Below are 13,532 nucleotides of genomic sequence, written 5' to 3'. Positions count from 1 at the left end.
GTATATTGACTGCTTATTCTTGTGTTTTCTTTCATTACTTGCACGTCAGAGGCCCCAGAGGATGACGGCGGCTCGCCAATTACTCTGTATATACTGGAACTCAGTCAGAGTGGTAAGAGAAACTTCTGTCCAAGTCATCATATTAGACCCAGAACGGATTAGGCAACATATAATCTGATAAAATCTGTGTGTGTGTGTGTGTGTGTGTGTGTGTGTGTGTGTGTGTAGACCACCCCTGGGATGTCGTGTACCGTGGGCCTCTCAGACAGCATGTGTGTGAAGGCTTGCAGGAGGGCAGATGGTACAAACTGCGGGTGTACTGTGAGAGTTTGGGAGGTCAGAGTCAGGTAATGGCATTCCAATATTTTGGAATTTTGAGTTTTATGATGTTTTAATTCTGATTAAAGAACATCTCTCCTTCCTTCAGGTGTCGGAGAGTCTCTGTGTGCAGATGGCTCCTCTGCCTCCTGGACAATGCCAAGCCTTCCACCCTGCAGAGGGAGCCACATCCTCAGAGATTTCACTATCATGGGGTTAAGCTTCTTACATTTTTATGAGTTCACAAACATCTTTCACATGAATTCTGTCAACCTTCTGTGTTTAACTTTAAGCATATGTAGAAAATTTTATCAAAGAAAAAAATCATCAGTTGTCCATGGTCAGGAGTTTCTACGTAAATACACAAACCACTAAAACAAACCAGGAAACAATTAAACAATGGCTACAGTATTTATTTCTGGATATAACTTAATTCTTTTACCTTATTTTAATTTGTTAATTCAACTGGAAGTCATTGTTAAAACTCTATGTTTACAGTATCTGTCTATTTGTATGCTTCTATTTGTTACCCATGCTTTATTAGCAAATATATGATTCAATTTAAATAGTTTGAATCTTCGGTTTAGTATATATTGCAGATTTTTACCTTCTGATATTAACGGATAAATAATTTGTTTTGTTGATTTTATTTACTTAGATTTTTTTACTCACCTTTCGAAATTCAGATACAAATTTAAACATGGTGTCCATTGTCTGTTGCAGATGCTCCAGTGTGTGACGGAGGGGCTGCGGTGTCCCAGTACTGTGTGGAAATGGCTCGGTCAGTGGAAGGCTCTCCACTGCAGGTGTACCAGGGCTCAGATCCCTACTGCACTGTGGGACAACTACTTCCTGGCACATCCTACCTGTTCTGGGTGAAAGCCTACAATGCAGCAGGGGTAGGTACATACTAGCTGTGTGACGATGGGTAAAGCAACACTACTGCAGTAAAAGATGATCTGTGAGTTAATGTGAAAAAAAAAATTGAAAAAGAAATGATTTTAAAAAACAATTTCAGTGTGAATCATTTCTCCAGGAGTTAAAACTATTGCTTTTATTCATTGTGTTGCGTATGGTCAGATCTGATCCTGTGTAAATTCTTACTCAATCAGAATCAATAAATTCTATCAAAATGAATAACAATTAAAATAGAAAATAACACTGATAATTAGAATTACTGTAATTGTGCGTGTGAGATGCTTGCAATACTAAAATGTAGATAATGTCATTATCAGAATCAGAATGCACTCACATAGACCTTTATTTTCTTTACAAAAGGCGTACAAAAAGCACCATGAGATGCTACGTTGAGCTGAAGGAGCCTCAGGGCAAATCACACGCTTGGGCTATGCAAAGACGCTCTCACAAACATCTGATCTATTTGAGTTATTAGTTGGATGAAATAAAAATAGAGTTCCAAGGACTAGCAGAAGATGGAAAACAGTAAACATCCATGACACAATTAATGGTCTCTGTCCTTCACCCTTCAGCATTGCCTCTGTAGAAATTTTTTTATTTTAGTGAGTTTTCATTGCATGGAATTTGTGTGCTTTCCAAAAAAGAATGTCTTCTTTCTTTTTTAACAAACCTCAGGCACAAAAAACTGACCATCACTCTGACAGGTGCCAATTCCAAACCCATGGGCATTAACATGAATTCAGTTCCTCTTTGCTGTTATAACAGCCTCCACTCTCCTGAGAAGGCTTTCTATTAGATTTGGGAACATGACTGTGGAGATTTGTCGTTCATCCCCATGAGCATTAGTGAGGTCAGACACGGATATGAAGAGAGAAAGCCTGGAGCACAGTCGCTGTTCAGTGGGGTCGAGGTCAGGGCTCAGGCCACTGGACTTCCTTGGCACACGATGAGCCTTGTGTACAGAGGCTTTGGAACATTCTGGTACCTAGGTTTGAGCCTATAAATTCCAGTGAAGGGAATTTTTTATTTTAGATAGTTTTTAGTTTAGATGTGTTTAAAATTTTCTGGCAACAGTTTGGGGAAGAGCCACATATAGGTGTGACGCCCAAGTATACATAAACTTTTGGCCTTATAGTATAGTATAGATTTGATTAGGTATGTAGGTTGGTAGGTAGGTAGGTAGACTTTATACAATAAAGCTTTATACAATACAGTACAATGAGATTCCTTTCTTCACTTATCCCAACTCTTTAGTAAGTTGGGGTCAGGGCACAGGGTCAGCTTTGATACAGAACCTCTGGACCAAAGGGTTAAGGACTGAACAGTGATGCTTCTTGAAACCCTGATCTTCTGATCAGTAACCCAGAATTTCAACCACTGAGCCACAGCTACCAATAACTGAATATGAATTAATGTAGCTTACTAAATGCTTTCTATTTATTGGCTCATTATCACAACACTTGCAAAAATTAAAGTGTAAATAATAGATATTAAGGAAATTTGTATATTAAGGAAAGTGGGGTGTCTCATACACTTATGGCACATAATTAGGGAACTAGTGAGGAACAGAGGCTGGTTCATTAACTCCACTAATCACTGCTGGTTTTGGTGATTTGTTTATTTGTGCATTTTTTCTGTTGCTCGAATCTATTCTCAGTTTTATGGAATGTCATAAAATAAAAGACTAATTAACTAGTTAAATATCTAGCTAGTAATAGTAGTTAGTTGCCTGGATTGGGGTCAAAGCTACAGGTTTGATTCTGTAGCTGTATTTTCAGTCATCATAATAGACACCATCCTGTTGTTGTTACTGCATTTTAAATAAATCCCACATTTATTATTTTAAGCAATCATTTAAGAGTTATTGCTGTGATTTTTTTCCCTCCTGCAGTGGGGTCCCCTCTCAGACATGTGCCAAGCTTCCACAACATCAGGAGCCCCAGAGCAGTGCAGTGTTCCAAATCTTACACCAAGCTCTTGCAGCAGTGTACTGGCCACCTGGGAGGCAAGCTGCCATACCGCTTTACTTTTTATTTCTTTTGCCTGGTAGAAGCCCGAAAATGAATTTATTTGATTTTTTTTTCTATCATTGTACAGAGCCCAGCCTGTAATGGGTCAGAGGTGTATGAGTTTCAGATGGAGTGGGGTCTGGAGGAAAGTGCTCTGGATTTACTGTACTCTGGGTCTTTATCTCAATATGAAGTGAGAGACTTGCAGCCTGCCACAGTGTACTACTGCAGAGTGCAGGTAGGGGCTACTCTCTAATTACGGCAGAATAATACTTTTAATTTGCTTTTAATTTTTTTTGTAAGATAAAATAACCTATTTCAACATTTTATGAAAGTGAAAAATGCCCATTTCCTCACAGAAAGTCATTTCCTTAGCTTTATTTTTTTTAATTATATAATTCTTTATATATATATATATATATATAAGTATAATATTATCTATAATTTAAAAATACACATTAATTTATTAATTAATTATTAATTAATTTCTGGTCCAGACCAGCGTGTTCTTTGCCTAAATCAGCCACACCAATGGGAAAATGCTTCAAAGTTTTACTCAAATGGACTAAATACTGCATTTAAGTGACTCTAGCCATATATATATATTTCATTGATTGTTAAGATTTGATGATAAGTCAAAATGGGTATAAATATTTATGGGTTAAAATCAAAGATGTAAAACTAACAAGCTATACAACTGTGTTTTTCTTATTAAACACACAGGCAGTCAATGCTGTTGGGGCAGGCCTCTTCAGCGATGTTGCCACGGTAAAGACCCCAGCATCGGTACCAGCAGCTGTGGAGCATGTGGAGGAAATTAGGGCAGACTCCCTGGGTGCTGGTACAGTTTGCAGTACCTCTAACAGTTTGGCTGTAAGGTGGACAGAACCTAAGTGTCATGGAGCAGAAATTTCTGGATACAACATAGACTTTGGAGAGGAGCAGCCTCTGTCTGTAGGAAGGACTAACTACCACATACTGGAAAATCTTCAATCGGACACTACGTATAGGTATAACCTACATGAAAATATAACCAGAGAAACTGTATAGCCGGTGATAAGATTCTAAAATTGAATAAATTGAATTGAATTGAAAATTCTCCTCGATAAGCTCCAAATCGTTTTGCTGTGTTCCAGGATACAAGTGCAAGCAGTTAATAGCATCGGTGCTGGTCCTTTTAGCACAATGCTAAAGCTCAGGACACGACCCTTGCCTCCTGAACCCCCCGTGCTGGAGTGTGTGGTGGCTGGACCTCAGAGTCTGAAGCTGAAATGGGGAGACCGGCTACAGAACAGTCACGGCACACACTACTGTTTGCACATGCAAGCTGCCACAGACAGGTACTGGCCAAGCTACATGCATCTAATCTAAGTAGACTGCATGAGAAATCTTTAATAAGCATCTAACCCCATCCTCTAACCTCTAACCATTGACCATAACCCTAACATATAACCCAAATTCTCACCATAACTCTAACCCCTAATCCCTTGCAGGTAATTCTTTGGATATTTCTTGAGGTTTAGCATGCAACACAATTGGTTTCATTGATGATCAGATCATACCACTGTATTTTCAATTATGGGCAGGTGATCAGCAAGGAGTTAAGTTAAAGTGTTATGTGCTACAGAGCAAGTCTACATGATTAGACCATTTAGTCTAGCTCATTTTAGGGGGATTTATTACTGTTTTAAATGTCATGTTACCAGATACAGTTAGGGTTAGATGGATTTCATCTGTTCACAAGCTAATGGTGAAAATGAAAGGAAAATTTAATCATGAAATCTTTGCACAAAAGTCTCTTCTAGAAATATATGTTTGAGTCTTTTCCATAAAACTTCTTAGACTGTCAGTATTTATCTTACTGCCTTTATAAGCTATAAGAGCCTGTGAGAAAAGGATGTGCATAATAAAGAAAATCTAATGAGCATAGTAACGTATAGTGTGACATAGGGAAATATAGTTAATTGTTTCTGTGGACGTCCTGTTTCACGTCATGTTTTTTTGCCCCCAATCCTGATACAGTTTATTTAATAATGAGTATATGCCAATACAAGAAAGCAAAACACAGCCAAAGGGTTTTCAGTGCCCACTGCACAGTGTAGCAGATGTTACTGGAGTGTAGGAATGAATATAGATGGGTATATGGAAATGTAGTATTTGGCATTTTCAGTGGCGAGGTAACTGTCTAATCAAACACGATGACAAACCATTCAATCATAACAAACCTGCTTGTTTATAACATCAACATTTCTGCCATTTCCCTACTGCTAAGGTGTCAACACGCCTGACATGATACGCCAGTATGACTATTCTTATTTCATTTGGTGGATGGTTGGTGGTTCAGCGTTCACATGTCTATGAGATGCCTAACAACTGCTTTACCAGAAGTAAAACACATATTGTGATGGTTAGAACATGTGCGTCTGTGTGTTGTAGGTTGGTTTGCATCTACAGCGGCCCATGTCATACATTTAAAGTGCAGAGACTGTGTGAGGCTACCGAGTACCAGTTCAGCATTCAGGCTCAAAGTGCAGCAGGCATGGGCCCCCTCTCTCCTCCCTACACCTTCAGCACCACCCGCTCTCCACCACCTCAGCTCAAACGTAAGCCTTTACCATTAGTTTACCTTGTTACACTTGTGTGCCTATGGATCATTTCAAGAAACAGGAGCCAGTGTTGCCAGGGGTTTGAAGCAACACCATCATTTGACACCACAATAATGTAGACACCTTCAATGTAACATGGAAGAACAGCTTGGCTTAAAGAAGTCCTATAGACAGGCCAGCAAGGAAAAAAAAAGATATGAAGTGTGTTAGTAAGATGTTGGTCGTAAAAAAAAGAAAGTCTCTGGAGGATGCTGGAAGGATGAACACCATTAATCCATAAGCTATTCCTTCAGTCAGTGTTCAGAAGTTGGGAGAGTTCTACCAGTACAATGTATACCCTCATGTCAGTGTCATCGCTGTGTTTCTAGCCCCAACCTCTTCTACACGTGCAGCTAGTTCCAGTTGGTACCAAATCATTGGCAGTTTATCTGTAGTTAAGGGACAAAAGACATTTTCTGGTATTATATGTTGTTATACTTAGCAAAGTGGGAAAAAACTGTAGAGTATGCTAACAAACATATTTCTGCATTAGATGCTTTTCTGCTTGTCAATTTATAAAAATTGACTGTTATGTCCATTTCGCAGCACCAAAGGTTGAACTGGTCGAGTGGAACAGGTATACAGTCACGTGGGAGGCTCTTCAAGCCATGAGAGGAGACCCAGTTGTTTATGCACTGCAGCTGCTGAGGGGCCGTGAAGTGGAGCAGGTATGGAAAGGGCAATTTAAACTTAGTGTGGGTGGACTGATGGATTGATGGATGTGAGCTCATATGTTAATCAGCTGCTCATAGATTTCCATTATAAGTACATATATACAAATAAACAGGTGCTTGGCATCAGCATTAGCTGCTTATAGAAATCTCATGAGTAACACTCCTGTGTCTTTTCTAGCTGTATAAGGGCTCTGGAACCTCATACACATGGCATAACTCCACAGCGAGTAGCACATGTCGCCTGCGTGTGTGTGCCGGGCGTCGGAGCACAGATGGCGGAGAGCTGTGGGGTCAGTGCAGCCTCAGCACGGCCCTCCCTGCGACTAAACCACCCCGGATCTCAAGCTCCCACAATCCTCAGCCCAAGAGGAGTTGGTCTCTTGCCGATGAGCGCTTTGCAACTCTTCTGCTCCTTGGTTTCGTGATACTGGCCATTCTGTTTGCTGTGCTCATCCAGTACTTTATCATTGAGGTGCCATGAGGGGGTGAGGAAAGGGATTTGGTTTGAGGAAATGAAGAAAGGAATAAGATAAAAGAAGGAGAAAGAAAAAGCGGCATGTTAGAGCAGAGCAGGCCTCGTAGCACATAGCCGCCCTGGCTAGCACAGAGCATTTTAAAATGGTCAAAGCCCAATTATTACTATTATTATTATTATTATTATTATTATTGTTTTTTTTAATGACTATTAATGCATGGAGGAAAGAAATCTATATATGGCATCAGTAGGTACTTTGCTATGTAAACTGTGATGAATGAGACTTCAGTGTGCCGTCGGTGTACTTTTCAGAAGGTTACTTCACAGTTTTGGCCAGATTTTTATTATTATGTTACACGAATGCCGATTATTTTTAGATCACAGAAACCTCTCTAGGCAAGGCCGATCACTCAGAGCTTCGGTTAGCTTGGCTGCTATTCGGTACACAGCAGCCTTATCTGGACATTAAAGGACCTCATTCTCAGTTTGGAGGTCATGTGATTTCTCCTGAAACACCCTTGAGGATTGTGACATCAGTGAAGTTTCTGTCGCTATAGAAAAATGAAGTCTTATGGGCTGAGTGCTTTTTTCTGCCTTAGAATAATAATAGGAGGGTTTGGGGCTTTTTTATTTGCGTGCATATATATCATGTAGGCATTATTCCAATTGTTTTTTCAGTATCACGTTTTTCAGTATAAGTGTTAAAAGGGAGACCGTGCCAAAGCTTTCATAGACATATACAAAAAAAGCATACTCATAAACGACTGGAGTCTCTTGTACTCTCATTTGCAGATATGAAATATTTTTTACGTTTAAGAATTCATAACATCATAACCACATTATACCATAATAATTCCATTCATTTATCCGAGACATTGGGAGAGCTAGATTTTTTTACGTTCTGCTATCACCAGTGTGTTCTTCTATGATAGACTATACATACATTCTAGCTATGTTCATGTACATACAGATATGGCAGTATTGCTTAGATAGCCGATATGGATATGCATTTGTTATAAATGTCTCTATTTAGCTCAAACTGAGCAGTGTAGTCCCTTTCTGAGTTCTACTTTATGCTGAAGAGTTTTATTTTGAGCTTTACTTTTGGTTTAACAGTATATTATCTCCATTCATTTTTGTAATGACTTCTGGTTATCTCATCGAAACATTACTGATTTTCGGGGAGTAAATGTTAGCACCCCCCAGCTCCAGTGCCAGTGAAGCTGCTCCTATGTTGCTATTTTCTTGATTGGTGCTTGAATGCAACAAAAGGAGTACACATCCCTCTCTCCCTCCCTCCCTCTTTCATTCTTGAAAGGACCGCACTTGACACAAATGGGATTTTAAATCTTTGAAGTTTTCTTTTATATTTATGTCAATATTGTAAACTCAAACATCCCGGTTTCTTCCCGGTGCTCAATCCAGATGAAGCGAATGGTTTTTGATATCTCTGTTGCAGGGTCATTATTTGTCATCACATTGTTATTGAAAGTAGATTAATAATTTAATGTGATTTCATATCCTCCCTTCCACAGAATTTTTTCCCATCTAAGACGTAAGTGATAATGCTTGATGAAGTAGACCCAGAGTGTAGTGCCTCTATCTGAGAAGGCATCATGTACCGTCAGTGTCATTCTAGGAGCTTTGCCTTTCTTTGCCTTGGCTACATTAAGGACTCTTAATAAGGAATCCTAATGACATATTCTCCTGTGCTTCTGTGCAAGGCCTACGTGTGAGCTTCTCATGCGAACACAAAAGCTGTGTTTCACTACCAAATGTAGTGATCAACGTACTTATAGAGCTGCTAGAGCTGTTTTTATTTACAAAGAAGAAAAGCTGCTGTCTGAACTTCCTTCTTTTCAAACTTGAATAGAGCTGTACGCTATTTCGTTCTTTATACCTCTTTCATGTCACAAAAGCCATTCTGTCACACAGCAGACGACGTTTTTTTCCTTCACTTAGCTTTCACTTTGTCACTTACCTTATTTCTTCATCAGGTTGGTCTTAGCCTTAGGGCTTTTCCATATTTTACCTGTACACTTTGCGTCGGATCAAATTTCACAATAGGACCCGCAGTATCTCAAGGTTTCTGACATATTGAATGTCTTAGATATAGAAGTTCCTCACAATGCCTTTTAGGAAACGCTGGTGTACAACACAGCCATTCTTAATGCATTTATTTAACCAAGATCTTCATGTTAAAGGGGCCTGTTGTGCAAATTTGAGTCATTTGATAAGTGAATCCAGGAAATGGGCTAAGAGTAATAACAGATTATTATAATGGGAGTTTCCATATAAAAAAAAGTGCTGGTAGCAGGAATCTGTTGGGATGAAAGAAAAACAAAAACATTTTTTTAGTAACACTTTACATAAAGGTACATTAAAGCTACAAGGTGTAAGATTTAAGAATTTTGACATTTCTACCAGTTTCCTCTGCTAAAAAATGTTATTGTAATTGACTTACAGAAAATTTTCGATTGTGGCTTGAGCCCTGCACCCCATTATACCTGTATTAGCCTGTAGTGTAGTGTCAGGCTCCTTCACTCTCATTCTCGCTTACTTTATTTACACACTCATACACTCTCCCTCTTGCTCTCTCCTGATTGGCTGTGTCCAGTCATTGTGTAGTTAGACTTGGGTGATGTTAGATGATTCCGATCTGATTTTATGAAATTTCACACCAATTTCAGCCCCTGTTACAGCTCTAATACAACTCCAATACAACTCTAATACAGCTCTCTGTTACAACTCTAATACAGCTCTAATACAACTATAATACAGCTCTAATACAACTCCAATACAGCTCTAATACATCTTTAATACAACTCCAATACAGCTCTAGTACAACTCTCTGTTACAGCTCTAATACAGCTATCTCTTACAGCTCTAATTCAACTTTGTTACAGCTTTAATACAGCTCCGATACAACTCTGACTGTGATACAGCTCTGACTCTGTGATATAGCTCTGACTCTGTGATAGAGCGCTGATGCTGTGATATAGCTCTGACAGTGATACAGCTCTGACTCGGTGATACAGCTCTGACTCAGTGATACAGCTCTGATGCTGTGATATAGCTCTGACTCAGTGATACAGCTCTGACTCTGTGATACAGCTCTGACAGTGCTACAGCTCTGACTCTGTGATACAGCTTTGACAGTGATATAGCTCTGATGCTGTGATACAGCTCTGACTGTGTGATACAGCTCTGACAGTGCTACAGCTCTGATGCTGTGATACAGCTTTGACAGTGATATAGCTCTGACTCAGTGATACAGCTCTGACTCTGTGATACAGCTTTGACAGTGATACAGCTCTGATGCTGTGATACAGCTCTCACTCAGTGATACAGCTCTGACTCAGTGATACAGCTCTGACTCTGTAATACAGCTCTGACTCAGTGATACAGCTCTGACTCTGTGATACAGCTTTGACAGTGATACAGCTCTGATGCTGTGATACAGCTTTGACAGTGATACAGCTCTGACTCTGTGATACAGCTTTGACAGTGATACAGCTCTGATGCTGTGATACAGCTTTGACAGTGATACAGCTCTGACTCTGTGATACAGCTCTGACTCTGTGATACAGCTCTGACTCTGTGATATAGCTCTGACTCTGTGATACAGCTCTGACTCTGTGATACAGCTCTGACTCTGTAATACAGCTCTGACTCAGTGATACAACTCTGACTCAGTGATAGAGCGCTGATGCTGTGATACAGCTCTGACTCTATGATACAGCTCTGACTCTGTGATACAGCTCTGACAATGCCCATATAGTCATGTTTTTTTAAGCCACACACCCTGTAGAGTTTTAAGCTCCACTGTTTGCTACATACCAAACAAACCATAAACTTCAGCATTATTACATCATAAATTTTCTATAGTAATACAGTATTTACTTGTATTTACCAATCTACATAAGACAACACAGGACTAAGGGCTAAGAAGTAAAAAAAAAATAGCCACATCACATAAAGAGGATCACATATTTAGAAGATATTGCAATTTATTTTAAAGATTTTCTGTAGGTTTGGGCCAAGTATTGTGTAATGTCATCACAGCTAACAGCTATCATGGAAAGTAATTATAGCTGCATCTTCAGCAGTAGCTTAAAAGAAGAATCCTGTGCTTGCAATTTCACCTATCAAAGTAGTTTTGGGCATAAAAAAGCACAAAATGTCCACAAGTTGTGTTGTGTTGCAAATTGTGGGAAATGACACAGCAAAGTCAAGCAATCTTGGCCACAGCAATCACCAAAAAACTCTATCAAATAGTCAGTGGTGTGTGATTGTATCCTGTGATGGGTTGCTCTCCAGGGTGTCTCCTGCCTTGTGTCCTGACTCCAGGTTCCCTGTCACCCTGTACAGGATAAACAATACACAACATGGATGATTGAAGCACTAATATCAACATTAACGTCAGCTTTTATTAACGTTACAGTTTCATTTATGCTGCTGTATGTAGACTTTAATGCAACACTAATTTAGAGAGACTAATTCTATAATAAAACTAATTCTGTATTTAATTTCTCTTCTAGTTCAGATTGTTTGGTCTGTAGTGAGTGTGATGTGGCAAATTCAGCTTTATTAACGTGATTTACTGCTTAAGATCCGTGCTGAAGTTTATGGATTGTTGATGTTAAGTAATTTAGTAAACTAATGTGAGTTCAGTGCACCTTCATGTAAAAGTGTTCTCTTTGTAAATCCTACCTTCTTGCTGCTACCAGAAACTGGACTGTTCATCCTTTAATGTAAGCCAAAAGCTGGAGGGAGTTTATATACTTTACACAAGTATAGAGTTTTAAAACATACAAATAACATGATAGCATTTAACGACGTATCTGAGGAGCAGACATGGACCAAAGATATTACTGCTGCAGTATATTTAAGTATGGTTTAATGTCAACGATGCATGTTTAAACCTCTCAAAATGTTTGATTTGATGAGAATCTCTCGGTCCAAACTTGTGTTTCTTCCAAACAAACTGTGCGACTCGTAATTCACTGTGCTGTGTGAAACAAGCATCTAAACCCACACAGGAACGACATGCTAAATTATACATTTCAAACAAAATCTTTTTTCTTTTTTTAATTTAAATTTACTTTTATTTTTATTACCGTGTACGCTGTTTTTTTCTTGCACAATTTTCGAAAATAAATGCAAAATAGCATTTAGGTTTGTAGCTGTAGCCCTGAGACTCACTGACCTCTGTGCTGCTTTCAGTTTGCGTGCAAGCTACTGCTACTGTTTCTGCGTAATCTCAAAGCATTTCACTTTCCCAACGATGTAACCAAAGCCGGTACAAAGACTGTTAACAGGCACCGAGGTTACTGTGCACACACTGTCTTGTTTTTTATTTGACATTTGCCATGATTTAAAAAAAAAAGAAAGAAAAAATTTAATAATAAAAAAAAAAAAACTGTCATAAAGCATAAAGAAGCCATAAGGGACAGCCTGAATTGTTATGGTCTCTCTATTTGTGGCTCGCTGCTAAAAACACTAACAAAAAAAATAGGCTTATGAAATGTTTTTAAGCTCTAAGTAGTATCTCAGTGTTTTAGAATGTCGTGTGTAAACTAGGGAGATAGACTGGCAACCCGAACACATGAGCAGTCAGTAGCTGTACTGTGTGCCAGCATGTACATGGAATCATCTTTATGTCAATCTACCAGCTCCAAATTACCTTTTTTGTCATGCCAGTGTGTATAGACCACATTTTGATACTGAACATTTTTTTTATTTTGAAATACAAAAAAAAAAAAAAGATACATTCCAAAAAATATTTATCTGTTGTTTTGTTTTGTTTTACTCACATTAAAGACTGCCATGTACCGTATGTCATAACTGACTTGTAACAATCATAGATAATATATTTAATATGTTCAATAAATTATAGTCATGCTGTGTATTAATTGTGACTTCTGAGTTTCTGTTCAGGTGTTTTGTCTTCTTCTTATTATTATTCTTTAAATATGGTGAATGATGACTGGATTTTGGGAGAAAAAGGAAAACTTCAAAAACTTTAAAATAGAAGACTGGTATAATGTTAAAATGAAATGGAAGTGTATCCTTGCAACAACATAAATACACTAAAAGGGTTTTTACGCTGCTCTGGTGTCATTCTAAACCCTGTTTTTAACTTTTAACCCTGGAGAGAGGAACGCTTCACACTGTAATTTAGAAGCGGAGTTACCAGCATTTTCTTTGTATTTTTTTCTCATGGTTATGAAACCCTGTTCTGAAGCAGGTTTAGTGGTCTTAACCTTACAATTTGGTGCCAAATATGTCAAACAATGCAGTGTTGGAACAGTACAACTAGATGCTGTGCACAATAGCTGCAGCATTTAAGGAAAGAAAAAGTAAAATGTTGGCAGAAAACGTATCAACTGGAACTACTCAGAAGGAGACATTTTATTTTTATTTTATTCTGACAGTTATGATCAGAAAAGTCTTTTGTTTTTTGTCTTTGTTTAAAGGCTTAAAACAGTCA

At 38.6% G+C, this 13,532-nt stretch overlaps 1 protein-coding gene across 1 annotated transcript in view; it reads left to right on the top strand.

Annotated features, from left to right (window-relative positions):
- LOC131357538 (fibronectin type-III domain-containing protein 3A-like) overlaps positions 1-12,954 on the top strand; it is a 40,965-nt gene extending 28,011 nt beyond the window's left edge. Inside the window, exons 16-26 of the mRNA XM_058396556.1 lie at positions 50-112; positions 229-347; positions 428-533; positions 1,042-1,217; positions 3,128-3,241; positions 3,334-3,483; positions 3,969-4,255; positions 4,382-4,585; positions 5,682-5,848; positions 6,437-6,558; positions 6,743-12,954. Of these exons, the coding sequence (XP_058252539.1) occupies positions 50-112; positions 229-347; positions 428-533; positions 1,042-1,217; positions 3,128-3,241; positions 3,334-3,483; positions 3,969-4,255; positions 4,382-4,585; positions 5,682-5,848; positions 6,437-6,558; positions 6,743-7,045 (1,811 nt within the window). The 3' untranslated portion in view covers positions 7,046-12,954. The remainder of the gene's footprint in view (positions 1-49; positions 113-228; positions 348-427; positions 534-1,041; positions 1,218-3,127; positions 3,242-3,333; positions 3,484-3,968; positions 4,256-4,381; positions 4,586-5,681; positions 5,849-6,436; positions 6,559-6,742) is intronic.
- Positions 12,955-13,532: the final 578 nt, after the last annotated feature.

This window comes from Hemibagrus wyckioides, linkage group LG08 (genome assembly GCF_019097595.1).
Source record: "Hemibagrus wyckioides isolate EC202008001 linkage group LG08, SWU_Hwy_1.0, whole genome shotgun sequence".
NCBI classification, from domain to species: domain Eukaryota; kingdom Metazoa; phylum Chordata; class Actinopteri; order Siluriformes; family Bagridae; genus Hemibagrus; species Hemibagrus wyckioides.
Note: the sequence above shows the minus strand (reverse complement) of the source record. Positions and strands in the feature narration are given on the sequence as shown.